The following is a 26,068-nucleotide window of genomic DNA, read 5'->3' as shown; positions in this document are numbered from 1 at the left end:
CGAATTATTGCAATCCTGTGCTCAGCACTTGCTCAACTGCAAAGGATATCCTTATATTTGTTCATAAATACGGGTGTTAGAACTAGAAAGAACGTTTTTAGGTAGAAAAACCAGTTTATAAATAACGAATTATTGCAATCCTGTGCTCAGCACTTGCTCAACTGCAAAGGATATCCTTATATTTGTTCATAAATACGGGTTCATAAGTTCAAACAAAATTATGGATAGATCTTTCCTTAGGGAGGGTATAACGTATAACTCTATAACAGAGTAGGTATCTGACGGTGTTTACTACTTGCGAACTGCAGTACTAGTTGCGTACTAAATTTTCAGGTAGACAGTACTACTTGCGTACTAAAGATGTACCACTTGCGTACTGGATAAAAACAAGTATACAGTAAAAAATATCCCTCAAATTTGGTCCCACAGAAAAAAATCCCTTCTTTTTCCCACGAAAGAATTATAGAACCCGAAAAGAACATTCGCAAGTGATCAACTTTCTGGGAATGACAGGGTTAGGTAGCACGTGAAAAGAACTTTCAGAAATTATCAACTTTCTGGGAATGATAGGGTTAGGTAAAACGGGAAAAGAACTTTCACAAATGATCAACTTTCTGTTAATTATATGGTGAGGTAGTACACATCAAGATCTTTCACAAATGATCAACTTTTTGTGTGTTCTTGGTTTTAGTATAGGGTTCGAAAACATAAAAAGGACTTCATAATAATTATTTGAGCGAAATTAGGAAAACAGGGGAATGATTTTTTTTCCCATTAAATGTTCGTACTAAAAAAAAATCCCTCAACCCATAAAAAAATAAATAAAAAAGACCCAGTACGCAAGTCGGACATCTTTTTTTCATTTTAGTACGCAACTAGAAGGTTAAAATTGAATTAATACGCATGTTACCTACAGCCGTATCTGACCTGACCCGACCAAGAAAAGTTACTAAGGGGCCTAAGGGCCCTTGGATTTCAAAAACTCTCTCAAAGGGCGACTCCTAGAACTCGCGGCTGTAGGTAACATGGGTACTATTTCAATTTTAACCTTCTAGTTGCGTACTAAAATGAAAAAAAGGGTGAAGGTAACTTGCGTACTATTTCAATTTTAACCTTTTATTTGGGTGGGTAAAAAAAAAAAAAAAAAAAAAAAAAAAAAAAAAGATGTCCGACTTGGGTACTGGGTCTTTTTTTATTTATTTTTCATAGGTTGAAGAATTTTTTTATTAGGTGCTATGTACGTATAATGTTGCGAAATTCTGATACCGATCATCTCATCGAAGATTAGCGAATACGCGACTGTATATTTATTTTATAAGTTTCCATTTATTAGTTTTTCAGTACAATTCTCTCAGTTAAATAAATAGGCAACAAATGGTATACCCATCCGTAAAAGCCGGAGCTTGTGCCACGGATGGGGAGTTCATTAAATAATTTCAGTTTCATTCTCTGATAGTATGCTCATGTAAATTTTCAATATCATCATTGTGGATAATGATATATGTAATAATGATATCTGATTACAACAAAAATAAAAAAATTAAAATAAACAATATGCTTGACTTTCCCAAATTCCATGTTTCCTAGTCTAAAGTATGTTTAGTTATGTATTTTTATATATATACATATATCCCTTTCTACGCTTCGACACTGCAAAACATTAAAAAGTCACGAAAACTAGAAAGCAAACTACTTCCTTTTCCTTCGCGTGTTTGTTTTGATTTTTATATTTTTTAGATTTTAAGTTTTGGAGATTATTGGAAAAGATAAGTTGATAAGTTGAGTTTAAATAAAGATAAGTTGAGTTTAAAAGAAGTTGAGTTGAGTTTAAAGAAGTTTTATTGAATTACATAGATTCATAAGTCAAATTATTCAATGTGCATCTCAAATGCACTATCTCAAGCACCAGGCGCTTCACCACCAAGCACCGAGGTCATCATTTTGCCTAATGGACCCAAAATGCAGTCCATCACTTAATAACTCCCAGACCATGAGACCACTCAACAGCAATCAAGTTTCCAAGTTTTCCAATTAGATGTTCAAGTTTCCAAGTTCTTCAGTTTAATATTCAATTTTCCAAGTTCTCCAGTCAAGTGAAAATGTTCCAGAATCAATTAAGCATCCCGTAGATCAACATTCCAGTTCACCAGAAACCAGGGGAGTGATGTTTTCTTCCTATTATTTACTTACCATAATATTAACAGGGTTTGTTTTTTATTTTCCTTTGGTTCTTTATATTCAGGCCAAAATTCTGTTTCCAAGGTCTGCCTAATCTTTGTACTTTTACTGTAAAGTTTGGTTCATTTGATTCAAGGGGTACCAATGTAAATCTGTTAGGTTATTTGCATTAATTGTCTTACGTTGATACTTAAATTGGATCTTTCTTCATTTCCCAGATCAACTCATAAATGGAGTCTGTGCAAGTATATTTGGTGTGTGATGTCAAGGAGTGCTGTCCAGCTTTCCTGCCTTCCTGTCTGCGTAGGGAGTTCTGCCCGTCCTTAGACTACAGATACACAGGTCGTCATATTTCAGTTGTCGTCGTCGAAAGGTAAAATTGCACACATTCTCTCATATTCAGATAGGCAAGCTAGGCTCAGGGCAGATTAGGACTCTTACACCGTAACCCCTTTCCTATACATATGCTCTAAAAACAATAAGTAAACATGTCAATAAAAAAGCAGCACTAGCAGCATACTACGGATACATTTATCGACGGTGAACCAAGTCCGCGGTGGATTTTTAGGCGGAACTATCATTTTTGGCGAAAAATAGATCTTTGTGGGATCGGGACCCATTTTTATTTTAAAACGCCGCGCCGGGATAAAAAAAGGTTCACATAATTTTCTTGAAGATGTTTCGAATTGTCTGTTTGACAATCATTCCTGTTTTTTTTTTTTTTTTTTTTTTTTTTTCATTTCCTTTCCTCTGGACAGTCTGGACCAATGATGTGTACTGTTGGTAGTTTTGTGAACAGCTTGAGTATAATGCTGGAAGTGCTGATTTTCTATCTTCTATTTGTTCTGGTATTTTACTTACCTTATTTCAGCCTGGGATCAATTGATTAAATGTATTAATTCTTTGGGGGCTTATTAACTGACCTACCAAATATCTCATGGAAATTTGACTGCATTGATTTGAGTTGCTTATTTTCAATTGATTATAATTATATTGTTTTTTGATGTTTAATAAATAATTAATTGCCATATATTTCTTGTTGTCTTTGGACCTATACCAAAGACCTTTTAAATGCAATAACTACTCTCATTTTACTTAGCTAGGTTCCTTTTCAGTTTGGTAAGGACTACTCAGTCCTGGGTAAATGTTTTATTTCATACAATATTTCTGTATCTCTGATCTAATCTAATCTGATATATTGGTTTCTTCATTGGAACCTCATTTGGTACGCTATACGCTTGTGGTTTGGTCAACTATGGTCAAGACAGGCCCTCGAATGGGTTAACCTCCCATTGCCCTTGGGGTGAAAGCAAGTGCTCTCCTATTATTTTATTTCAGCTTAACAGTTATCCGGCTATTTTCAAACCAAGGTACAGCTATAGTTTTTTTTCTGGTTCTTTTCTTATATTCTAACTTTTAGATTTTCCTATTTTGGCTGGCTTCTAGTTTCACCAGCCCTCAAGCTTTTGAAACTAGTGGCGTCCGAATCGAGCTCAGTGGTATTTCCAGAAAACAGCCAGCGACCTTAATTTTCCTTAGATGTATTTATTCTTTCTTTTTTTTTTTTCTTTAACTCTTTAGGTATCTATCTTTCTATTTAGTTTCTTCATCTTAGGAGGACCCTAAAGTGTTACAGCTAACATATTTTAATGGGGAAAAAAACATTCCCCTGTTTTCCCTAATTTCGCTCAAATGATTATGAAGTCCTTTTTATATTTTTTCGAACCCTATACTAAAACCCATAACACACAAAAAGTTGATCATTTGTGAAAGTTCTTTTTGCGTGCTACCTAACCCTATCATTCCCAGAAAGTTGATCATTTGCGAAAGTTCTTTTTGCGTTCTATAATTCTTTCGTGGGCTGAAGTAAGAGATTTTTTTCTGTGGGACCAAATTTTGAGAGGTATTTTTCGCTGTCTACCTGTTTTAATCCAGTACGCAAGTAGTACATCCCTGCCTCGGTGGTGTAGTGATCAAGACGCTCGCCTGGTAAACAGGAGGGCGTGGGTTTAATTCCAGCCAAGGTATGGAATTTTATCCTCAAAATAATTTGAGAATTTGACCACAATAATAATAGTAGCCTACTGCTGGAGTAAAGGGACTTTTCATTACATTCATTATTAATACATCTTTAGTACGCAGTAGTACTGTCTACCTGAAAATTTAGTACGCAACTAGTACTGTAGTACGCAAGTAGTAAACACGGGAACTCGCACACGCACCCTACTCCTTTGAAAAATTTACAGGTCGACAGTATGACCTAGGAATCCTGCGTACATACATTCAAACCAAATTTCAAGGCTCTAGCTCTTACCGTTCTCGAGATATTTTGTTTACAGACAGACACACACACGGACCAATGGCTGAAAGATTTAGGCTCTAGGGACCTCAAAATGTGTTTTTTAATTAAAAACTGACCATCGAAAATTTGACCCGATTTTTTTTTTTTTTTTTTTTTTTTTTTTTTTTTTTTCTCTCTTATTTCTCTCCTTCTCTCCAAAATACCTTGGCGTCACCCTGGATCGAACGCTGACCTTCAACTACCAGAACACAAAGATGAAGGTCTTAGCACGCAACAACATCCTGCGAAAACTGACTGGTACAACATGGGGAGCTTAACGTCACCTGCTCCGCACATCCACAATTGCGCTCAGCCTCTCCGCTGCCGAGTACGCTGCCCCTGCGTGGAAGTCATCCGCCCACTGCAAACAAGTCAATACCGCCATCAACGAATTCTGCCGAATCATCACCGGTTGCCTCAAGCCGACTCCTCTCGATAAACTACATCCTCTAGCTGGAATAGCCCCTCCAGATATCAGAAGAAAAGTAGCAGCTGAGGTAGTCACGTATAACAAGCAGCGAGACTAAGGTTCATAATATATTTCACTGGTTTACTAGGGACTACCTGTGTACGTAATGTATGTACTTAGTTACATACTAACTTGTACATTTTTTCATTTAGTGTAAGAACGATGCGAGTTTTAAATTTCAACACGACATTTTTTTTTGAGAGAGAGAGAGAGAGAGAGAGAGAGAGAGAGAGAGAGAGAAGTGTCCAGAGAATCCAAGGATTTTAGTTGAAACAGTTTTTTCTTCTGTAAAAATTGTCGGATACTTTGTGCACAATTTGAAGTCGAGTCCAGTTCACTAATCCTACCACTCTATAGGTGCCATGACAGCCGAGTCACTGGTTCTACCACTCTGCAATGTCTGTGAATGCTAAAGTTCATTTGCCAAGATGTCCTTGCAGAAAATTCACCACAATAATTGAGATTACTAATACTCATATACAGGGTGTTAATATTCTTAGGTCCGTACTCCGGGGTTAAGCAACATTACACGTGGTTGGTATACGGATGGGTCAACGTCTGGACAATCGCGTGCTGGTTGTCTTTTCCCGGTGCCACTCAGGTTGGGTGAGGTTAATGTAAGGAGGCGAGTAACTTGTCTCCGAATGGAAACCCCTGTCACTAACTTATTAGCAGTTATACGTATACAATACATAGTGACGTCAAACATGTCTCTTCTGTAGATGAAATAATTTATCTGATGACTCACTTGCTGGGAGTACTTGGTGGGATAAGACATAAGACGTATCAACAGTTTGATGTATTCCAGGTATTACAATCTGCTAGACATTTTATGAAGTACATACATATATATATATGTATAATACTTTGGCCAACACCTGGGAGCAGCCCAAGACGCGTTTCGTTCTTATTTGAACTCATCAGTTAGACATAGCTCTCAGGTGCTGGCCAAGAATTTGGAAGCGTTATTTATACTTCAGAGATGGAAATTGTGGAGAAACGAGAACCTGCGTTTTCTATGTAAGATTATATTTGTGTTGAGTGTTGTTGTGAGCGCCACAGGATACTAGGTATGTTTCAACTTGAATCAAGAAAAAATTGGTCGGAAAAAACTAGCCTTTACTACTGTTGAACAAGAAATAGGCCTTGTAGATATAGACCAACATCATCCTGCATTTGTAGCCACCATAAAATTAGGTAAAGGTGAGACTCAACAAAAAGGCCCACTATATTACCACAAGGTTTTTTACTTTAAAAAGACAAATTTTGCTACGCTGAAATGTGAACTTGGTAACGTGGATTGGAGTCCCCTTGACAGCATGAATCCTGAAGAATGTATGCTATTCTTTTACAAAATGTGCAATGAAGCCTTTGAAAAAAGCACACCTAAATTCACCCCTAAACAAGCAAGTAGAAAATTTCCCATGTGGTGGGCCAAAAACACTATAAAAATGTACAAACGCAAAGAACGCCTAAGAAAAATAAAAAACCGCTCTTCTAAAATAAACACAGAATAGGTATATTCTCCTCAGAAAGAAATGCAAGACACAAATTACTTAGATTACATACCTAAAACAAATAACACATGAAATGAAAAGGAGTAATTCGAAACCATTCTGGTCTTACACAAAAGAAAAACGTAAAGATCCTCCTAAAGCAATATTAACATACGACAATAAAACTTTGTCAGACACAAAGGACATACTTAACGCCTTCAATCTCATTTCTCTAGTGTCTAAGTTCTACAATCAAAATAAGTCAAATTATTCACCAGACTTTTCACAAACTGACATTAGCTGAGAAACGAACCCATGACCAAGCACTTGGAAGGCTGACGTGCTACACTCCAAGCCAAGCCAACTATCGTTCGTTTATGTTTGCCAACATCATCCTGCATTTGTAGCCACCATAAAATTAGGTAAAGGTGAGACTCAACAAAAAGGCCCACTATATTACCACAAGGTCGTTTATGTTTGTTATTTATCGTAAATCCCGGTGTCAAAATGGGAAATATTTAAAAAGTTTCGGTGGGAAAATTTCACGATTGGAGGGAAAAATCCCACAAAATGAGGGCCTCCTTTCTCTTTGGTGTGCTCCTCCGAATAATACTAACTTACAAAAATACTCATCAAACGATCAAACAACAAAACCAACAACTCACGGGAGGGTAATAAGATCTGTACCTACTAATCATGTGTAAACGTTTTCTCGTGAAAAGAGGACAACAAAAGGACTATAAGCGTCACACACAGACATACATACATACATACAAACAGAAAATTTTCTAATGTGATTTTCAGAATAGTGAAATAGCAGCATAAGGAGTGAGAGTAACTAAACTTTTCACGATTGTAAGCAATGTACAGACAAATTAATCTGCGATTTTATTTAAACTATGTATACACGGTGTCCACCATGCTGCGAATCTGTTGGAGTTTTCGAAAAATATATATCTGCGATTTTATTTAAACTATGTATACACGGTGTCCACCATGCTGCGAATCTGTTGGAGTTTTCGAAAAATATATAAAAAAAAAAAAATCTGGTGTGAACATCACACGACTTTCCTTATCCTATTGAATGATGCTTATTTTGAGTGCTCTTGTTCTTATACCGTAACTTTTATAATATCTCTAACCGTTTAGTCGGTATGGCTGAAAACTGCCAAAAAACGGTCGATAACCGCCAAGAAGCGGTCAAAATGCCGCCAACCGCAGCTTCTATCTCAACCAGACGTTGAGTTGCATCCTTATCACATTTGTGTACTACATACAGTGTTCCGGCGGAACATTTGATTTTTGACAAAAATACGGATTGTTCCGGGAAATAACGTACGGTTGGCAACCCTAACGAAAAACGAAATTTTACTTCAAATTCTTCAAAAGTTGTGAGGTCTTGAGAAACAGAAAATAAAATTTATAAAAATTACAAGTCAAATGTCAAAAATAAACAAAGAATTTACGGTGGGAAAGGGACGTTTTATGAAAACTAAAATCCCATCCCCCTACTGTTGTCATGGGATTTTTCTCGAAAAATCTCGTCCTCAACACGCTCCCCTGTGCTAGATCCTTTTGCAGTGGCAGAAATGCAGTTGTTTACTTTTTTCGTTATTTTTCAAAAAATTCAAACTTTCCCTCCTTTTTCCTTTATTTTTCAACATGTATGATCGAGAATGATTTCTAATTTCTAGATTTCCTATGGAATATATGGTATTGTTTAGTAGTCTGGAGGCTTTTAAGGAAATTTTCCTTTGGAAACTTTGGTATTTAGACAAAGACTATTTAGGAGATTTTTCTTGAAAAACGGCAAAAAAATGCGGCAGTGAGCAGACGCATGAACATCTCCTGGTATGCGGCCAAATGGAGACGACATGCACTCACGCAGATCTCCTTGCGGCAAATAGAGGGCAATTTACGTCTCAAATTACTGGTAAGAAAGGGGTGGATCTGACTTGAGTGTGATATCCGAGTTACACGGTGGGCTTATTACAGATTATATTACTATAGATTATTATATTATTATAGATTTAGTTTTAGTTTAGTCTTTAGTTCGTAGTCTTAACATTGTACCACATACAATATATTTGTACAAATAAAATTGATTGATTGATTAACGTGCTGGGTTGCGCAGAATGCGCAGGCAGGACGCGGTCAAGTCCAGATGAGGGCTCTCAAGTTTCCTAATTTCCATCACGTCGGGGTCACCAATTTAGCCAACACCTGAGAGCAGCCCAAGACGCGTTTCGTTCTTATTTGAACTCATCAGTTAGACATAGCTCTCAGGTGCTGGCCAAGAATTTGGAAGCGTTATTTAAACTTCAGAGATGGAAATTGTGGAGAAACGAGAACCTGCGTTTTCTATGTAAGATTATATTTGTGTTGAGTGTTGTTGTGAGCGCCACAGGATACTAGGTATGTTTCAACTTGAATCAAGAAAAAATTGGTCGGAAAAAACTAGCCTTTACTACTGTTGAACAAGAAATAGGCCTTGTAGATATAGACCAACATCATCCTGCATTTGTAGCCACCATAAAATTAGGTAAAGGTGAGACTCAACAAAAAGGCCCACTATATTACCACAAGGTTTTTACTTTAAAAAGACAAATTTTGCTACGCTGAAATGTGAACTTGGTAACGTGGATTGGAGTCCCCTTGACAGCATGAATCCTGAAGAATGTATGCTATTCTTTTACAAAATGTGCAATCAAGCCTTTGAAAAAAGCACACCTAAATTCACCCCTAAACAAACAAGTAGAAAATTTCCCATGTGGTGGGCCAAAAACACTATAAAAATGTACAAACGCAAAGAACGCCTAAGAAAAATAAAAAACCGCTCTTCTAAAATAAACACAGAATATATTCTCCTCAGAAAGAAATGCAAGACACAAATTAAAACAGATTACTTAGATTACATAAAACAAATAACACATGAAATGAAAAGGGGTAATTCGAAACCATTCTGGTCTTACACAAAAGAAAAACGTAAAGATCCTCCTAAAACAATATTAACATACGACAATAAAACTTTGTCAGACACAAAGGACATACTTAACGCCTTCAATGCTCATTTCTCTAAGTCCTACAATCAAAATAAGTCAAATTATTCACCGGACTTTTCACAAACTGACATTAGCTCTGATCATTTTCACCTGAGCTATGTGACAGAGAATGACGTAGACAAAGAAATAAGATCCTTAGCTAAGAATAAACCCCCTGGCCCTGACGGCATCCCTCCCAGTATTTACATTGAGTGTGTCAGCCAGCTCAAGTTACCACTCACAAAAATATTCAACACCTCACTTAAGTTTAATACTTTTCCGTCAGCTCTTAAAGACTCAATTGTGACACCAGTTCCCAAAAAGCCCAACGAGAACGATATTTCAGGCTACCGCCCTATTTCTTTTTTTTTACCGCGCGGCGAGTGCTAATATTTTGACAACACTGCACGTGACGTCACGCCATAGTTGAAAAAAACAACAAAGAAACACTTGCTTGAATTTTCCATTTGAATATTTGAGACTGTTCTTTTTCGTCAGTTTTGAGCTTATTTCTAAATATTAATTTTTATACTAAATATTAATTTTTATATTATACCTTGAATTTGATAGAGAAAATGATTGAGGTCCCTAGAGCCTAAATCCAAAGTTTCAGCCATTGGTCCGTGTGTGTGTCTGTCTGTCCTTCTGTCTGTCTGTGTGTCTGTACTGTCTGTAAACAAAATATCTCGAGAACGGTAAGAGCTAGAGACTTGAAATTTGGTATGTAGATGTCAAATGTGACAAGGATGCGACACGAAACTTTTGGTTAAGATCGGTGCAACGGTTGGCGGCATTTTACCGCTTTTTGGCGGTTTTCGGTGTAATTTAACAATATCTCGGGAACGGTATGAGCTAGAGACTTGAAATTTGGTATGTACTTCACAAATGTGACAAGGATGGAACACAAAACGTTTGGTTTAGATGGTTGCTGCGCTTGGAGGTATTTTGACCGCTTTTGGACAGATTTCGACCGTTTTTTGGCGGTTTTCAGCTTTACCGACTAAACGGTTAGAGATGTATGTTCTTATAGCCAAGTTTTTACAATATCTCTAACCGTTTAGTCGCTATAGCTGAAAACCGCCAAAAACGGTTGAAATCTGTCCAAAAGCGGTCAAAATACCGCCAAGCGCAGCAACCATCTCAACCAAACCTTTTTTTTTTAAAAGAGGTTTGACCGTTTGACAGGGGGAACTGTAACTGCTATGGTCTTATCGTCCCGAAATCGAAGAGAGAAGGAAGACAGGATAGGAGAAAGCCAGCCGTTCCGTAACTGTACTTTTTTAAGCGAATGCAAATATCAAGTTTTTTTTTAAAGAGGTTTGACAGAGGGAACTGTGACTGCTAGAGAAATCGAAGAGAGAAGGAAGACAGGATAGGAGAAAGCCAGCCGTTCCGAGAACGAACATTATCCCATCAGGATAAAAAAAAAAAACACATGTATTTTTTTGTTAAGAGGTTTGACAGAGGGAACTGTAACTGCTATGGTCTTATCGTCCCAAAATCAGAGAAGGAAGAGAGGGATAGGAGAAAGCCAGCCGTTCCGAGAACGAACATTATCCCATCAGGATAAAATCCGCCCCGGGCGGGAATCGAACCATTTTAAAGAGGTTTGACAGAGGGAACTGTAACTGCTATGGTCTTATCGTCCCGAAATCGAAGAGAGAAGGAAGCCAGGTGTAAGGGGTTTGACAGAGGGAACTGTAACTGCTATGGTCTTATCGTCCCGAAATCGAAGAGAGAAGGAAGCCAGGTGGAAGAAAGCAGAGGGAACTGTAACTGCTAGTTATCGTCCCGAAATCGAAGAGAGAAGGAAGACAGGATAGGAGAAAGCCTACGATGGGAACTGTAACTGCTATGGTCTTATCGTCCCGAAATCGAAGAGAGAAGGAAGACAGGATAGGAGAAAGCCAGCCTCCGTAACTGTACTTTTTTAAGCGAATGCAAATATCAAGTTTTTTTTTAAAGAGGTTTGACAGAGGGAACTGTGACTGCTAGAGAAATCGAAGAGAGAAGGAAGACAGGATAGGAGAAAGCCAGCCGTTCCGAGAACGAACATTATCCCATCAGGATAAAACCCGCCCCGGGCGGGAATCGAACCCGCGGCCTAGCGCTTACAAGGCAGACGCACTACCAACTAAGCTAACTAGGCTGGCTACCCCGGGCGGGAATCGAACCCGCGGCCTAGCGCTTACAAGGCAGACGCACTACCAACTAAGCTAACTAGGCTGGCAAAACCAAACGTTTTGTGTTGCATCCTTTTCACATTTGTGAACTACATACCAAATTTCCAGTCTCCATCCGCCCCGGGCGGGAATCGAACCCGCGGCCTAGCGCTTACAAGGCAGACGCACTACCAACTAAGCTAAGTAGGCTGCCTGCAGTTGTTTACTTTTTTCGTTATTTTTCAAAAAATTCAAACTTTCCCTCCTTTTCACCTTTCCCAAGGATTCCATAGGACTTTTCATACGATGCGCATTTTCCTTTATTTTTCAACGTGTATGATCGAGCATGATTTCTAATTTCTAGATTTCCTATGGAATCTATGGTATTTTTTTAGTAGTCTGGAGGCTTTTAAGGAAATTTTCTTTTGGAAACTTTGGTATTTAGACTATTTAGGAGATTTTTCTTGAAAAACGGCAAAAATGCAAGAGCGAAAAATGACGCGAATGTGCGTCATTTCGAGAGACTTGGTTCAGCGCTCTCTAGAGGAAAAAATTTCGAACTAAAAAAGTCGGATGTTGTTTTGTTTACGTTCTGCGTTTTTTAGACAAAGTCTGGAGGCTTTTAAGGAAATTTTCCTTTGGAAACTTTGGTATCTAGAAATCTAGACTATTTAGGAGTTTTTTCTTGAAAAACGGCAAAAATGCAAGAGCGAAAAATGACGCGAATGTGCGTCATTTCGAGAGACTTGGTCCAGCGCTCTCTAGAGGAAAAAATTTCGAACTAAAAAAGTCGGATGTTGTTTTGTTTACGTTTTGCGTTTTTTATTTTTTAGATTTTTAGACAAAAAAAAAATTAAAAAAGTCAGTCGTGAAAATGCATTCGTGAGTGAAGTGTTTGTCGAATTTCTTTTTGATTTCTCTTAAAAACTGCATATTTAACTACATACAACAACGCTTGAGTTTCATGTGGGACATGAATCCTACCGTAAGAGCGATTCTGGTGAAATTGATTCTGTACGCAAAAGGTTAACTACACCTAAACCCTTATCTCATTTTACAATCTAGAGAATGTGCTATGCGCTCTAAAAAATTCACCATCAACAAAAGCAGCAACATGGAAGTGTCTACTTTACCTAGAAATAACCACTCACAGCAACACCTTATGAACAGTGACGATTCCGAAAGTTCTGACTCCCCCGGGAATCGAACGCGGACCGCGGAAATGTCCTACAAGGATATCTCCAGATTAAGCACTAGTCCTCATGATGGTTGACTGCAGTTCAGGATGAGCCATTAAACATGGCTAGAAACCATCACCCCGGTGTATTGCTGATAGAAGAGATATTTTTTCTCTATTCTGCCATCAAGCTGCTACAACAACATGATGTGATGATTCAAGATTAAGCACTAGTCCTCATGATGGTTGACTGCAGTTCAGGATGAGCCATTAAACATGGCTAGAAACCATCACCCCGGTGTATTGCTAGAAGAGATAATATTTTTTCTCTATTCTGCCATCAAGCTGCTACAACAACATGATGTGATGATTCAATGAATGAATAACACAGTATGCTGTTATCACAGATTTGTTTTATATTAGACTCGGCTGTTTTTCGCACTGAATAGCAAATCATTCATACATGTAGATGTAGATACACAATATACATCATAAGATATGTAAATTGTACGTTAAATCTTTGCATTCATGTGTAGAAATTAGAAATGCACTGTGTACCCGCCTCTATACTTTTGGCAAACATTGGACCGTGACCATAATGCCCGTTCCAGTCATTGAAATGTCTGAGAATTCGAGTTGGTCTGTGCTTATCTTTTCATTCATGAGAACATAGGTAGTTTTTTTGTAAACAAAACATCTGTAAAACTTCCAATGGTCCTGAAGTTAAACTTTAAAAAATAATAATGAAGGTTTGATAGAAGAAACTGTAACTGTTAAGGTCTTATCATCCTGAAAGCAAAGGATGAAGGAGAACAAAATAAAAGAAAGCCAGTCATTCTGGGAGTAATCCTTATCTATTTAGGATAAAAATGAACCTAGGGCTGGGATCAAACCCATGACCTGAGTCTAACAAGACAGACATGCTACTCTCTAAGCTAACTAGGTGGACCTCGGTTTAACTCTTGGAATAAGCTATCTGGTTGGTTGCGAACTTTGAAATCAACCAGTTGGATTGTGACCCTAGCCATTACTGATTTAGAGAGCTCTGTTGTGGACACACTGGTGTGGGGGTCAATGGTCCTGGCATTGGTCAATAGTCCAGGTCTAGACTAGGGTCCATGGTCTATGGACCCCATTGTGGACACATGCTGAGTGGCATAGTACAATGAAAGGAGTCATTTTATCGCAAACCTCCCTCGGAGGGACCTTTCCGAGTGAATTCCATTACTGATTTAGAGAGCTCTGTTGTGGACACACTGGTGTGGGGGTCAATGGTCTTGGCATTGGTCAATAGTCCAGGTCTAGACTAGGCATAGTACAATGAAAGGAGTCATTTTATTGCAAACCTCCCTCAGGGGGGGACCTCTCCGAGTGAATTCCCCAGATCACTGAACCCCCAAGTTAAGATAAAGACAAGATGTGTCGAACAAAGAAGTTCTTAGTAGATGAAACACAATGTTAAGATTGTTTAAGTGTTATCATTTTTAATTAATTGATTAAACATAAGTAATTCATTATTTACTTGAGTAAATGCTTAATTTATTATTGTATAACTACTTATCTACTTTAGTTACTTATTACCCTAATGAAAAAACATTCCTGAAATTCTGAGATAAGTAGGAAGTACAATAGGATGCTTTGGTGAATTCTGACCTGACATATTGTTTCAATTAAGATGCTGATTTGTATCAAGTAGTATTACTATTCCAAAAGACTCGGCTGTTTTTCGCACTGAATAGCAAATCATTCATACATGATATTGAAGTTATGTAGATGTAGATACACAATATACATCATAAGAAATGTAAATTGTAGGTACGTTAAATCTTTGCATACATGTGTAGAAATTAGAAATGCACTGTGTACCCGCCTTTACTTTTGGCAAACATTGGACCGTGACCCTATGCCCGTTCCAGTCATTGAAATGTTTGAGAATTCGAGTTGGTCTGTGCTTATCTTTTGATTCATGAGAACATAGTTTTTTGTAAACAAAGCATCTGTAAAACATCCAATGGTCATAGAGAAAAACTATTTTTTTTTTTTTCGGGGTGCTAAAGAAAAAATTTTTTTTTTTTTTTTTTTGAAAAAAAATATTTTTTTTTTTTTTTTTTTTTCATTTACCAGCCTAGTTACTTAGCCTGGAGAGTAGCTCATTTGCCTTGTAAGCGCTAGGTCGCGGATTCGATTCCCAACAGGGGCGGATTAAATCCTAAACAGATAAGGTTCGTTCTCGGAACGGCTGCCTTTTTCCTATCCTGTTTTCCTTCTGTGCTCACTTTCGGACCGATAAGACCTCCAGATAAGTAGCAGTTACTTACAGTTACCTCTACCTATCAAACCTATTGAAAGAAAAAAAATCTGGTGTGAACATCACACGACTTTCCTCATCCTATTGAATGATGCTTGTTTCGGGTGTTCTTTATTCTTACCGTTTCTATTATTACTGGATACTAGGTATTTGTGTTTTTCTACTCCGACTCGAGTTTCGCCTATCTTATAGGCATCTTCATGGGAAACTGACTATTGGGTTGTTGTTGTTGTTGTTGCTGATAGTGACAATGGGGGTGGGGGTACTGTCACCTGATCATAAATCAGCTGGTTCCTTAGATACACTAGATTAGGGTTCCTTAGATACATTTCGTTCACACACTTCCCGGTTTCTAGTATCCAGTAATAATAGAAACGGTAAGAATAATGTTAATACATAGGATGTCTAATATAAACCTAACAAATAATCGGGTGTTCTTGTTCTTATAGCCAAACTTTTACAATATCTCTAACCGTTTAGTCGGTATAGCTGAAAACCGCCAAAAATGCTTGTTTCGGGTGTTCTTGTTCTTATAGCCAAACTTTTACAATATCTCTAACCGTTTAGTCGGTATAGCTGAAAACCGCCAAAAACACAATCAAAAACCGCCAAAAAGCGGTAAAATGCCGCCAACCGTTGCACCGATCTTAACCAAAAGTTTCGTGTCGCATCCTTGTGACATTTGACATGTACATACCAAATTTCAAGTCTCTAGCTCTTACCGTTCTCGAGATATTTTGATAACAGACAGAAAGACAGACACACGGAGATATTGTTAAATTACACCGAAAACCGCCAAAAAGCGGTAAAATGCCGCCAACCGTTGCCCCGATCTTAACCAAAAGTTTCGTGTCACATTTCACACCTCCAAAAGTTTCGTGTCGCATCCTTGTGACATTTGACATGTACATACCAAATTTCAAGTCTCTAGCTCTTACCGTTCTCGAGATATTTTGTTTACAGTCAGACACACAGACACGAGAATAAACCCCCTGGCCCTGACGGCATCCCTCCCAGTATTTACATTGAGTGTGTCAGCCAGCTCAAGTTACCACTCACAAAAATATTTAACACCTCAATTAAGTTTAATACTTTTCCGTCAGCTCTTAAAGACTCAATTGAGGATTCTCATTCAGACACACACACGGACCAATGGCTGAAACTTTGGATTTAGGCTCTAGGGACCTCAAAACGTGTTTTGGGTTTTGGCACTAAAAACTGACCATCGAAATTTTGACCCGATTACATTACTTTCCTTCCTATAGGATAAGGAAAGTAAAAAACCCGTATCTTTTTGATTTTTGCAAAGAACTTTTTGGCAATATTGAAATTCGCGAACAAGTTCGCGAAAACTGCGAAGTTGGTACCAACTTTGGAATTTCAAATGAGAACCCCAATTCTTTATTGCATATTATTGTTCTACGTAAAATTTCATGTACAATCGACTATTCATTAATTTTTTTGCGATTCGCGGTTTTGGGTTTTGGCACTAAAAACTGACCATCGAAATTTTGACCCGATTACATTACTTTCCTTCCTATAGGATAAGGAAAGTAAAAAACACACACACATCTGTAAAACATCCAATTTTCATAGGGAAAATATCATTTTTTTACTATTCCAGTAATTGGGACCTCTTACTTATGTGTTGGTACTTTGTTTTTTGGTGTCAATGCAAACCTATTTTCGAGGTAAGCCTGTAGGTAGGTACCTATGTACCTGACAATAATTATTAGATATCATTAACTATTATGTAGCTACCTACTTACTTACTTGAGTACAACAATAAATATGTACTTAGAATACTTAGATATAGATACATTACTTTGAGTAAACCTAGCTCTTCTAGGCTGTAGGTAACTACCAGCTACCTAATTTATGATAGTCATGTATTCCATGTCATATTCACCACACATGTACTTACTTATTAGTAGTATTCAAGTACATCATAATATACATTTATACATAGTACATGTTTAGGCACCCATGTACATAGGTATACTACCGTACATATTAGGCACTAAAGTACCTGATCTGATGGTTGCAAAAATTAGTTTATCTAATGTATGATTTTTCCAAAATATCTCGCGGAACCCTTGCCGTCAGCTCGCGGAACCCCTAGGTTCCGCGGAACACCAATTAGAAACACTGCCATAGTACATAGGTATACTACCGTACATATTAGGTACCAAAGTACCTGATCTGATGGTTACAAAAATTAGCTATTCGTGATGAGTATTTGGCAGAACAAGCACTAAACATTGGGAACTGAATTCAGAGGTACATTACCTGTGCCTCATATCACCAAAGTATGGAAAAGTATCTTACAAGTGTAATAGCCAATGGAAAAGCAGAATTTTGAATTTGGACGAATTAGATCGAAATATGAAATTGTAAATACTTTTCCATACTGAGGTCGTATGAACATACATATGTACCTTGTACCTACTTATACTAACTGAGGTACATTATCTGAGATCGTATGTAGGTACCCTGGTAGTACCTACCTAGACGACTACCTTCCTACCCAGACGACTCGACTTGAAACGTGACCTTCTGAAGCTGTGTCCACACATGGTCGATCGACGAGGAGATTCTATGTTGTCGATGCAGTGTGGACGGGTTCAGTCAACATCGATTGACGGCCGTCGACTATGTGTGGACACACCTTAACACCTAACTTCTCCGGGGACAAACAAACGAACTTCTTCTTTTTTTAATCAAAAATTAGCTATTCATGATGAGTATTTGGCAGAACAAGCACTAAACATTGGGAACTGAATTCAGAGGTACATTACCTGTGCCTCATGTCACCAAAGTATGGAAAAGTATCTTACTTACAAGTGTAATAGCCAATGGAAAAGCAGAATTTTGAATTTGGACGAATTAGATCGAAATATGAAATTGTAAATACTTTTCCATACTGAGGTCGTATGAACATACATATGTACCTTGTACCTACTTATACTAACTGAGGTACATTACCTGAGATCGTATGTGCCTAGCTGTACGACTACCTTCCTACCCAGACGACTCGACTTGAAATGTGACCTTCTAAAGCTGTGTCCACATATGGTCGATCGACGAGGAGATTCTATGCTGTCGACGCAGTGTGGACGGTTTCAGTCGACATCGATTGACGGCCGTCGACTATGTGTGGACACAGCTTAACACCTAACTTCTCCGGGGACAAACAAACGAACTTCTTCTTTTTTTAATTAAAAAAAAGGGGAAGTTTGATGGTGGGAACTCTAACAACGAAGCTCTTATCGTCCCGAAATCGAAGAGAGGACAGGATAGAAGAAAGCCAGGAGTTAAGAGAACGAACCTTATTTGTTTGGGATAAAATGCGCCCCGGGCGGGGATTGAACCCGCCCCTTAGCGCTTACAAGATACAAGGCTGTTCATGACTGAAACATGACCTACAGTGAGGAAACGGGCTTCGGGGTTGAAGCGGGATGATATTTCACATGTCACACGATGAGATTTGCGTAGAATTACGTGGTTAGAGCGTAAGAGAGGACAGGATAGAAGAAAGCCAGGAGTTAAGAGAACGAACCTTATTTGTTTGGGATAAAATGCGCCCCGGGCGGGGATTGAACCTGCCCCCTAGCGCTTACAAGATACAAGGCTGTTCATGACTGAAACATGACCTACAGTGTAGGAAACAGGCTTCGGGGTTGAAACGGGATGATATTTCACATGTCATACGATGAGATTTGCGTAGAGTTGCGTGGTAACTGAAAAATTTTTGCGGTGTAATTTTTTTAATTTTTTCTTCTTTCATATGAGTAAATATTTGAAAATCATGAGAATTGTCAATACGCCAGTTCCCAAAAAGCCCAACGAGAACGATATTTCAGGCTACCACCCTATTTCTAACCTTAACATAGCGGCGAAACTTTGTGAAGTTCCATACGAATTAATTTAAAAGAAGAGTATAAGTCATTTCTTTTACAATTTATTAGAAAAAGGATCGTTGTACCTAATATTGTTAAAAATTAAAACTCTTATTTATTTCATCAGAGTCATTACAGGTATACGGGAACCAATTGGTAGTCGACTGAAAGGTCATGGGACCGAATTGGCGTTCTTCCTAAATTTCATTATTATTAGTATTTCTGGCGATGTGCGATCAAATTTTTAGAGGTATTTTTCCGCAGTAGGTCACCTATGTAAATAATTCTATGTTGGTACTCCAAAAATCTACCTGTTTTTTTTTTCAGTATGCAAGTAGTAGGTACATCTTCAATACGCAAGTAGTACACATGGAAACTAAGCCGAAGTCAGAAAATTATATGGTTCAGGGATAATATTGTTGGAAATACCTACCCTGAAACTTTGTCGGTGTTTTTATGGCGCACCCTGTATGTATTGTTTTTTTTTCCATCAGCTTGCATGATACCTGATATTAGAGTAAAATAATAACAAGAGGTCAGTCAAAGTGTAAACAAAGTTGAACAAACAGAATTCTTCATCTTCTCTCTCTCTCTCTCTCTCTCTCTCTCTCTCTCTCTCTCTCTCTCTCTCTCTCTCTCTCTCTCTCTCTCTCTAAACATTTTTGGACATTTTATACAAAGGAGGATTAGGAGTTTTGGCGTCGTCATCACGTACCTGATGGGAACAATACACTACAGGAACTAGAACTCTGACTGGAATAAAACCTCCCATGTAGGTTTACCAGATGAGATATTTCAAACGGAGGACATTTTAGCAAAGAAAGCCAGACATTTCAAACAAAGGGGGGGGACATGCAGAAAATAATAAAACCCCCACAAAAACAAATGTGAAAAAAAAGCCAAGTTCCTGTCAAAAAATGTCGGCCTATAAAAGTGGTGAGATCAGAAAATTAAGTCCACCAATGTATGACCCACTCAAATTGCTCCGAATCTGTTGGAGTTTTCGAAAAATAAAAAAACCGGTATCTCTTTGATTTTTGTAAAGAACTCTTTGGCAATATTGAAATTCGCGAACAAGTTCGGGGAAACCACAAATTTGGTACCAAATTTGGAATTTCAAATGAGAACCCCAATTTTTTATTGCATATTATTATTCTACGTAAAATTTCATGTACAATCGACTATTCATTAATTTTTTGCGATTTGCGGTTTCGCGAATTTGCGAAATATCACGAACATCAAAACTAACTGAAATGTACCTGTGTCCTGTGTGACATATCATTTCACAATGTTTTTCCTTCATAAATCATGTGGTAACGTCAGATTTAGGATGGAGACCATTTTTCGCGAATTTGCGAAAATTTGCAAAGTTCGCGAATCGACAAAGTGTTTAAAATGTACCGTGTGACACATCATTTCACAATGTTTTTTCCTCATAAATCACGAGGTAACATCAGATTTCGAATTGAGGTCATTTTTTGCAATACTTGTATAGCTTTAATACTACAGTATAGCTCGCTGCTATACTGTAGTATTAAAGTATTTCAAGATCAGAGCTTATTTGTGTGAGAAAATGTGAAAAAAATCCCGCAAAAACCAGTTTTTTTTGGTTTTTTGGCTTTATGGTTTTCTGGACAAAATTTGCACCACCATTTTCGTGATCCTGGTAAAAAGACCTTTAATTTGATATATAGGTCGACCAGGTTTGGATAAGTCCTTCTATGGGGACAGACTGACGGACTGACTGACAGACAAACACCGAAGCGAATACAATAGTCCGTCCTTTATACCTTTTTTATTACTATTGTAATAATAAAGGAAGGACGGACTAAAAAGGTATACAGTTCACAGAACTACTAGTGATAGTGAGAGAGGACTGTAACGACTGAGTTCGACTTTTTGTCCCAAGAGCAAAGAGGGAAGGAAGACAGGGTAGGAGAAAGCCTGCCGTTCCGAGAACCAATTTTATCTGTTAAGAAAAAGTTTGCCCTGGGCGAGAAACGAACCCATGACCAAGCACTTGGAAGGCTGACGTGCTACACTCCAAGCCAAGCCAACTATCGTTCGTTTATGTTTGTTATTTAGGGTTGCCAACTTTTTTTTCGGCATATACGGTACAAACTAGCAAAATGGTGAAAAAATACGGATTTCCCGATTTTTACCCGGAACAAAGGCATGCAACCCCCCCCCCTCCCCAAACAAAAAAAAAATATTTTGCAACAAATAAAAAAAAAGAACAAATACCAATGAAGTAATTCGAAATAAAAACATCCTTGTACCTATCCTTGGGTAAAACCGCTTTACCCAAGGATAGGTACTAAATTACAAATAATCCGTTTTTGAATCCGTGTTACTAAAAATCACATGCTAAAAGGCTGAAAAAATTACCTACCTACTTGACTCGCGGGTTTTTGTGTTTTTCGTACGTACCTACCTATCTTTTTAAACTTTTTTTTTGTGATTTTTCAGAATAGTGAAATTCAGCATAGCATAAGGATGAAGAGTAACTAAACTTTTCACGGTGTAAGCAATGTACAGACAAATTTATCTGCGATTTTAAATTTAAACTATGTAATACACGTGTCCACCATGCTGGCGAATCTGTTGGAGTTTTCGAAATATATATAAAAAAAAAATCTGGTGTGAACATCACACGACTCTTCCTTATCCTATTTGAAATGATGCTTATTTTGAGTGCTCTTGTTCTTATACCGTAACTTTTATAATATATCTCTAACCGTTTAGTCGGTATGGCTGAAAACTGCCAAAAAACGGTCGATAACCGCCAAGAAGCGGTCAAAATGCCCGCCAACCGCAGCTTCTATCTCAACCAGACGTTGAGTTGCCATCCTTATCACATTTGTGTACTACATACAAAATTTCAAGTCTCTAGCTCATACCGTTCCCGAGATATTGTTAAATTACACCGAAAACCGCCCAAAAGCGGTAAAATGCCGCCAACCGTTGCACCGATCTTAACCAAAAGTTTCGTGTCGCATCCTTGTGACATTTGACATGTACATACCAAATTTCAAGTCTCTAGCTCTTACCGTTCTTGAGATATTTTGTTTACAGACAGACAGACAGACACACACACGGACCAATGGCTGAAACTTTGGATTTAGGCTCTAGGGACCTCAAAACGTGTTTTGGGTTTTGGCACTAAAAACTGACCATCGAAATTTTGACCCGATTACATTACTTTCCTTCCTATAGGATAAGGAAAGTAAAAAACCCGTATCTTTTTGATTTTTGCAAAGAACTTTTTGGCAATATTGAAATTCGCGAACAAGTTCGCGAAAACTGCGAAGTTGGTACCAACTTTGGAATTTCAAATGAGAACCCCAATTCTTTATTGCATATTATTGTTCTACGTAAAATTTCATGTACAATCGACTATTCATTAATTTTTTTGCGATTCGCGGTTTCGCGAATTCCGCGAAATATCGCGAAAACATCAAAACTAACTGAAATGTACCTGTGTGACATATCATTTCACAATGTTTTTCTTTCATAAATCATGTGGTAACGTCAGATTTAGGATTGAGACCATTTTTCAGATTTAGGATGAAGACCATTTTTCGCGAATTTTGCGAACATTTGCAAAGTTCGCGAATCGACAAAGTGTTTGAAATGTACCGGGTGACACATCATTTCACAATGTTTTTCCATCATAAATCACGATGTAACATCAGATTTCGGATTGAGATCATTTTTCGCGAATTCACGAAATTTCAATCACTTTGGCAATTCGCGAACTTAGCAATTGTTAATATTTTTTTTCTTGTTATTATTGATGTTACTTACCTTTAATTTCCTTTCCATACAGTCCACTTTTACCTATTCCTAGTATTCATTTTGTTGTGATGGTTTGCTTTACTCTACCTATCCAGTTTGATGCTAAGGTTTTGTATATTGATGAGTACTGTGATCTTACAACACATGTGATTATTGTTGTTTTGAATCAATAAGCTTTATTGGCTACCTAACCCCCTTTCTAGAATTTGTTTCAAAATATTCATTTTGGTGGGGGGAAATGTTGGGTTCACGATTTTTGGTACCCCCTGTCCCTCCTAATTCCTAAATTCCTATAATACGTCTCGATCGAAACACCAAGTCAGTCTTAAACCTGTCCCTCCTAATTCCTAAATTCCTATAATACGTCTCGATCGAAACATCAAGTCAGTCTTAAACCAAGTGTCCATGAGTTCAGAAGTACATCACAAGCTGTTACCAAAACGACCACTCCAGCCTCGGTACCGAGTGATAAGTATTTCAACTATTCAACGTAAACTACGGTAAGAGACGACCCTCGACCCTTCTCCCTTTTCTAGCCCTACATTATTATTATTATTTATTTTTTTAAAGGTCTTATCGTCCCGAAATCGAAGAGAGAAGGAAGACAGGATAGGAGAAAGCCAGCCGTTCCGAGAACGAACATTATCAGATGAGTGTTTCCCCCCCGTTTTTTTTTCGTAGCGATGAAACAACTGCTACATTGGACGCTTGTGGCCTGTGTCGTAGCATGCCCATCCCGTAGTATGCCTCTCATCAGATGGGCGAGAAGAGACACAATACTTCCCATTTAGGTGCTGGGTCAACACGAGAACACCAGAAAGTAACCCGTTGAAATATTTAATTATTTGCAATCGAAAAACGAGTACAAATTTTTGTCGATGGTGGGATTCGAACCCGGGACCTTCTGCATGGCAAGCAAGCACGTTACCACTAAAATTTTTGTCGATGGTGGGATTCGAACCCGGGACCTTCTGCATGGCAAGCAAGCGCGTTACCACTGGACCAACCGTGACCATTATTGATTCGAACCCGGGACCTTCTGCATGGCAAGCAAGCGCGTTACCACTGGACCAACCGTGACCATTATTTTATTATTATTATTATTATTATTTTCAACTTCAACACAACAATAAAACATAATACTGTCGGGATCAATAAAATCTGGCCAAGATTCAACCAGAATCCTCAGGCCAGGTTTCTTCTTGCTTCTAGTAGGTGGTCTTCCTCAGGATTTGGGCACTTCCGCACAGAGCAATATCCTGAATCTTGTGAAGTTATATGTCGCCCTCCAATTTCTTGATATTCTCACCCAAGGTCTTAGGGATTATACCGAGTGCTCCAATGATGACAGGGACGATAATCGTTTTAAGATTCCACATTTTACTGACTTCAATGGCAAGAGTTCGATACTTGAGTTTCTTCTCAGCTTCTTTGGAAATGAGATTTGCATCACACGGAACAGAGACATCTATCAGTACACATTTCTTATCTTTCATATTCTTTACTACAATGTCTGGTTTATTTGCAGGAACTGTATTATTATTTTCGATCATTTGTCTATTTCTTGCTGACAGGTAATACAAAAAAATGTTTCAATTTAGTTTACAAATTTTCATATTTTTACTCCATTTCTTTTAATATTTTTCTATTAAAGTTAATATATCCATGATGGATTCAATCAATAGCTATTTTAGTCCTCTAAACCTACATATAATTATATTTGAGCCATTATTAATTTTATGATGGATTCAATCAATAGCTATTTTAGTCCTCTAAACCTACATATAATTATATTTGAGCCATTATTAATTTTTATTGAAGAAATATTGAAGAAATATGGCAAAAACTGAGGTGGGACAATAATTGGAACCAAATGGGCGAATAATAGGAACATCATTCTGAAAAGTGGGCGAATAATAGGAACACTTGAACTTTTTTACTTGATGGAAATTTTCGGAAAATCGGTGGACTATTATTATTTCGCTATAAATACATTCTATTAATGACTAAATTCCGCTTCAAATGAACCTAAGATCACTATTCCAAAATAATTAGGACCAGAGATATAAGTGTTTTTGTCTGGAAAAACCCTTAGGTGGGCGAATAAATGGTACACTTACCCTACCTATTTTATTTTTAATTATTATATATTATTATTATCATTCATTCGTGTCGACGAAATAAGTTTCTCCAGAGCTTCATTTACATTTACTACTTTAATTTTCTGATTTTCTTCAACTTCGAACATCTTTTTACTTTCTATTATTCCCTATGGTTTTTCTACATTCAAAAACCTGCCATTTTCATGGCCGTTCAAGATAATTACTTCAAGTCTAACAAATATTGAATGTTAGAACATGAAGCATGCAGTTTTTTGGAATTTTTGACATAGAGCAAGGTCGGGGTGCGAGATTTCAAATCATCCTCACTGTATATGGGAGGGCAAAATCTTAGGGATTTTTATCTCGCTTGCGGGATATTTGTCAAAATTCCCTCGAATCCCTCGTTTTCTTTTGTTTTCAATGACTTCAATGTTCTTTCTAGTTTTTCTGAAAATTCTGAATGTGTTGTTGATTTGATTTGTGTTGAACCAGTTGAACTTGAATTAATTAAATTGAAACTTTTCCAGAATTTTTAGACTTTATCCAACGATTTTTTTTTTTTTTTTTTTTTTTTTTTTTTTTTTTTTTTGCATAGTTTAGTTTACAAGACAGTGGTGAGACCGGCTTTGTTGTATGGTGCTCAAACGTGGGCGATTAAGAAGGTACAAGAGAAGTGGAGGTAGCGGAGATGAGAATGCTGAGGTAGAGTTGTGGAGTGACCAGATTGGACAGGATTAGAAATGAAGTGATAAGGAAGAAGATAAGAGTGATGGAAATGTCAAGGAAAATTCAGGAGAGAAGACTGCAGTGGTATGGACATGTTGATAGAAGGGATGAGAGTTACATTGGGAAAAGTATTGAGAGTTTAATAGTGAGAGGGAGAAAAGGGAGAGGGAGACCAAAGAAGAGGTGGAGAAATAGTGTGAATGAGGACTTGAGAGAAAAGAGTTTATCAGGAAATGAGGTGCATAATAGGACTGTTTGGAAAAGACTGACAAAAAACATGATCCTGTTTAAGTAGAAAAGGGCTAGAAAGAAGAAGAATGAACTTTTACTTTCTAATTTCTATTGCCTATATCTATAGAAATAGAATATAT

General features: G+C 37.6%; 3 protein-coding genes across 3 annotated transcripts in view; 2 read left to right on the top strand and 1 right to left on the bottom strand.

Annotated features, from left to right (window-relative positions):
* Positions 1-26,068, bottom strand: part of LOC103511429 (toll-like receptor Tollo) — a 45,169-nt gene that overhangs the window by 4,929 nt on the left and 14,172 nt on the right. The window lies entirely within an intron of this gene.
* Positions 1,740-4,983, top strand: LOC113468364. The gene is made up of 2 exons (XM_026825195.1): positions 1,740-2,551; positions 4,688-4,983. The coding sequence occupies exons 1-2, from the start codon at positions 2,409-2,411 to the stop codon at positions 4,956-4,958; spliced, it is 414 nt and encodes a 137-aa protein (XP_026680996.1). The 5' UTR covers positions 1,740-2,408; the 3' UTR covers positions 4,959-4,983.
* LOC113468363 lies at positions 8,867-19,118 on the top strand. The gene is made up of 2 exons (XM_026825194.1): positions 8,867-9,879; positions 19,044-19,118. The coding sequence occupies exons 1-2, from the start codon at positions 9,148-9,150 to the stop codon at positions 19,101-19,103; spliced, it is 792 nt and encodes a 263-aa protein (XP_026680995.1). The 5' UTR covers positions 8,867-9,147; the 3' UTR covers positions 19,104-19,118.

The sequence above is a fragment of the Diaphorina citri genome, unplaced genomic scaffold (assembly GCF_000475195.1).
Source record: "Diaphorina citri unplaced genomic scaffold, Diaci psyllid genome assembly version 1.1 scaffold714, whole genome shotgun sequence".
NCBI classification, from domain to species: Eukaryota; Metazoa; Arthropoda; class Insecta; order Hemiptera; family Psyllidae; genus Diaphorina; species Diaphorina citri.
The sequence above is the reverse complement of the archived record's forward strand: the minus strand, read 5'-3'. Positions and strand labels throughout refer to the sequence as shown.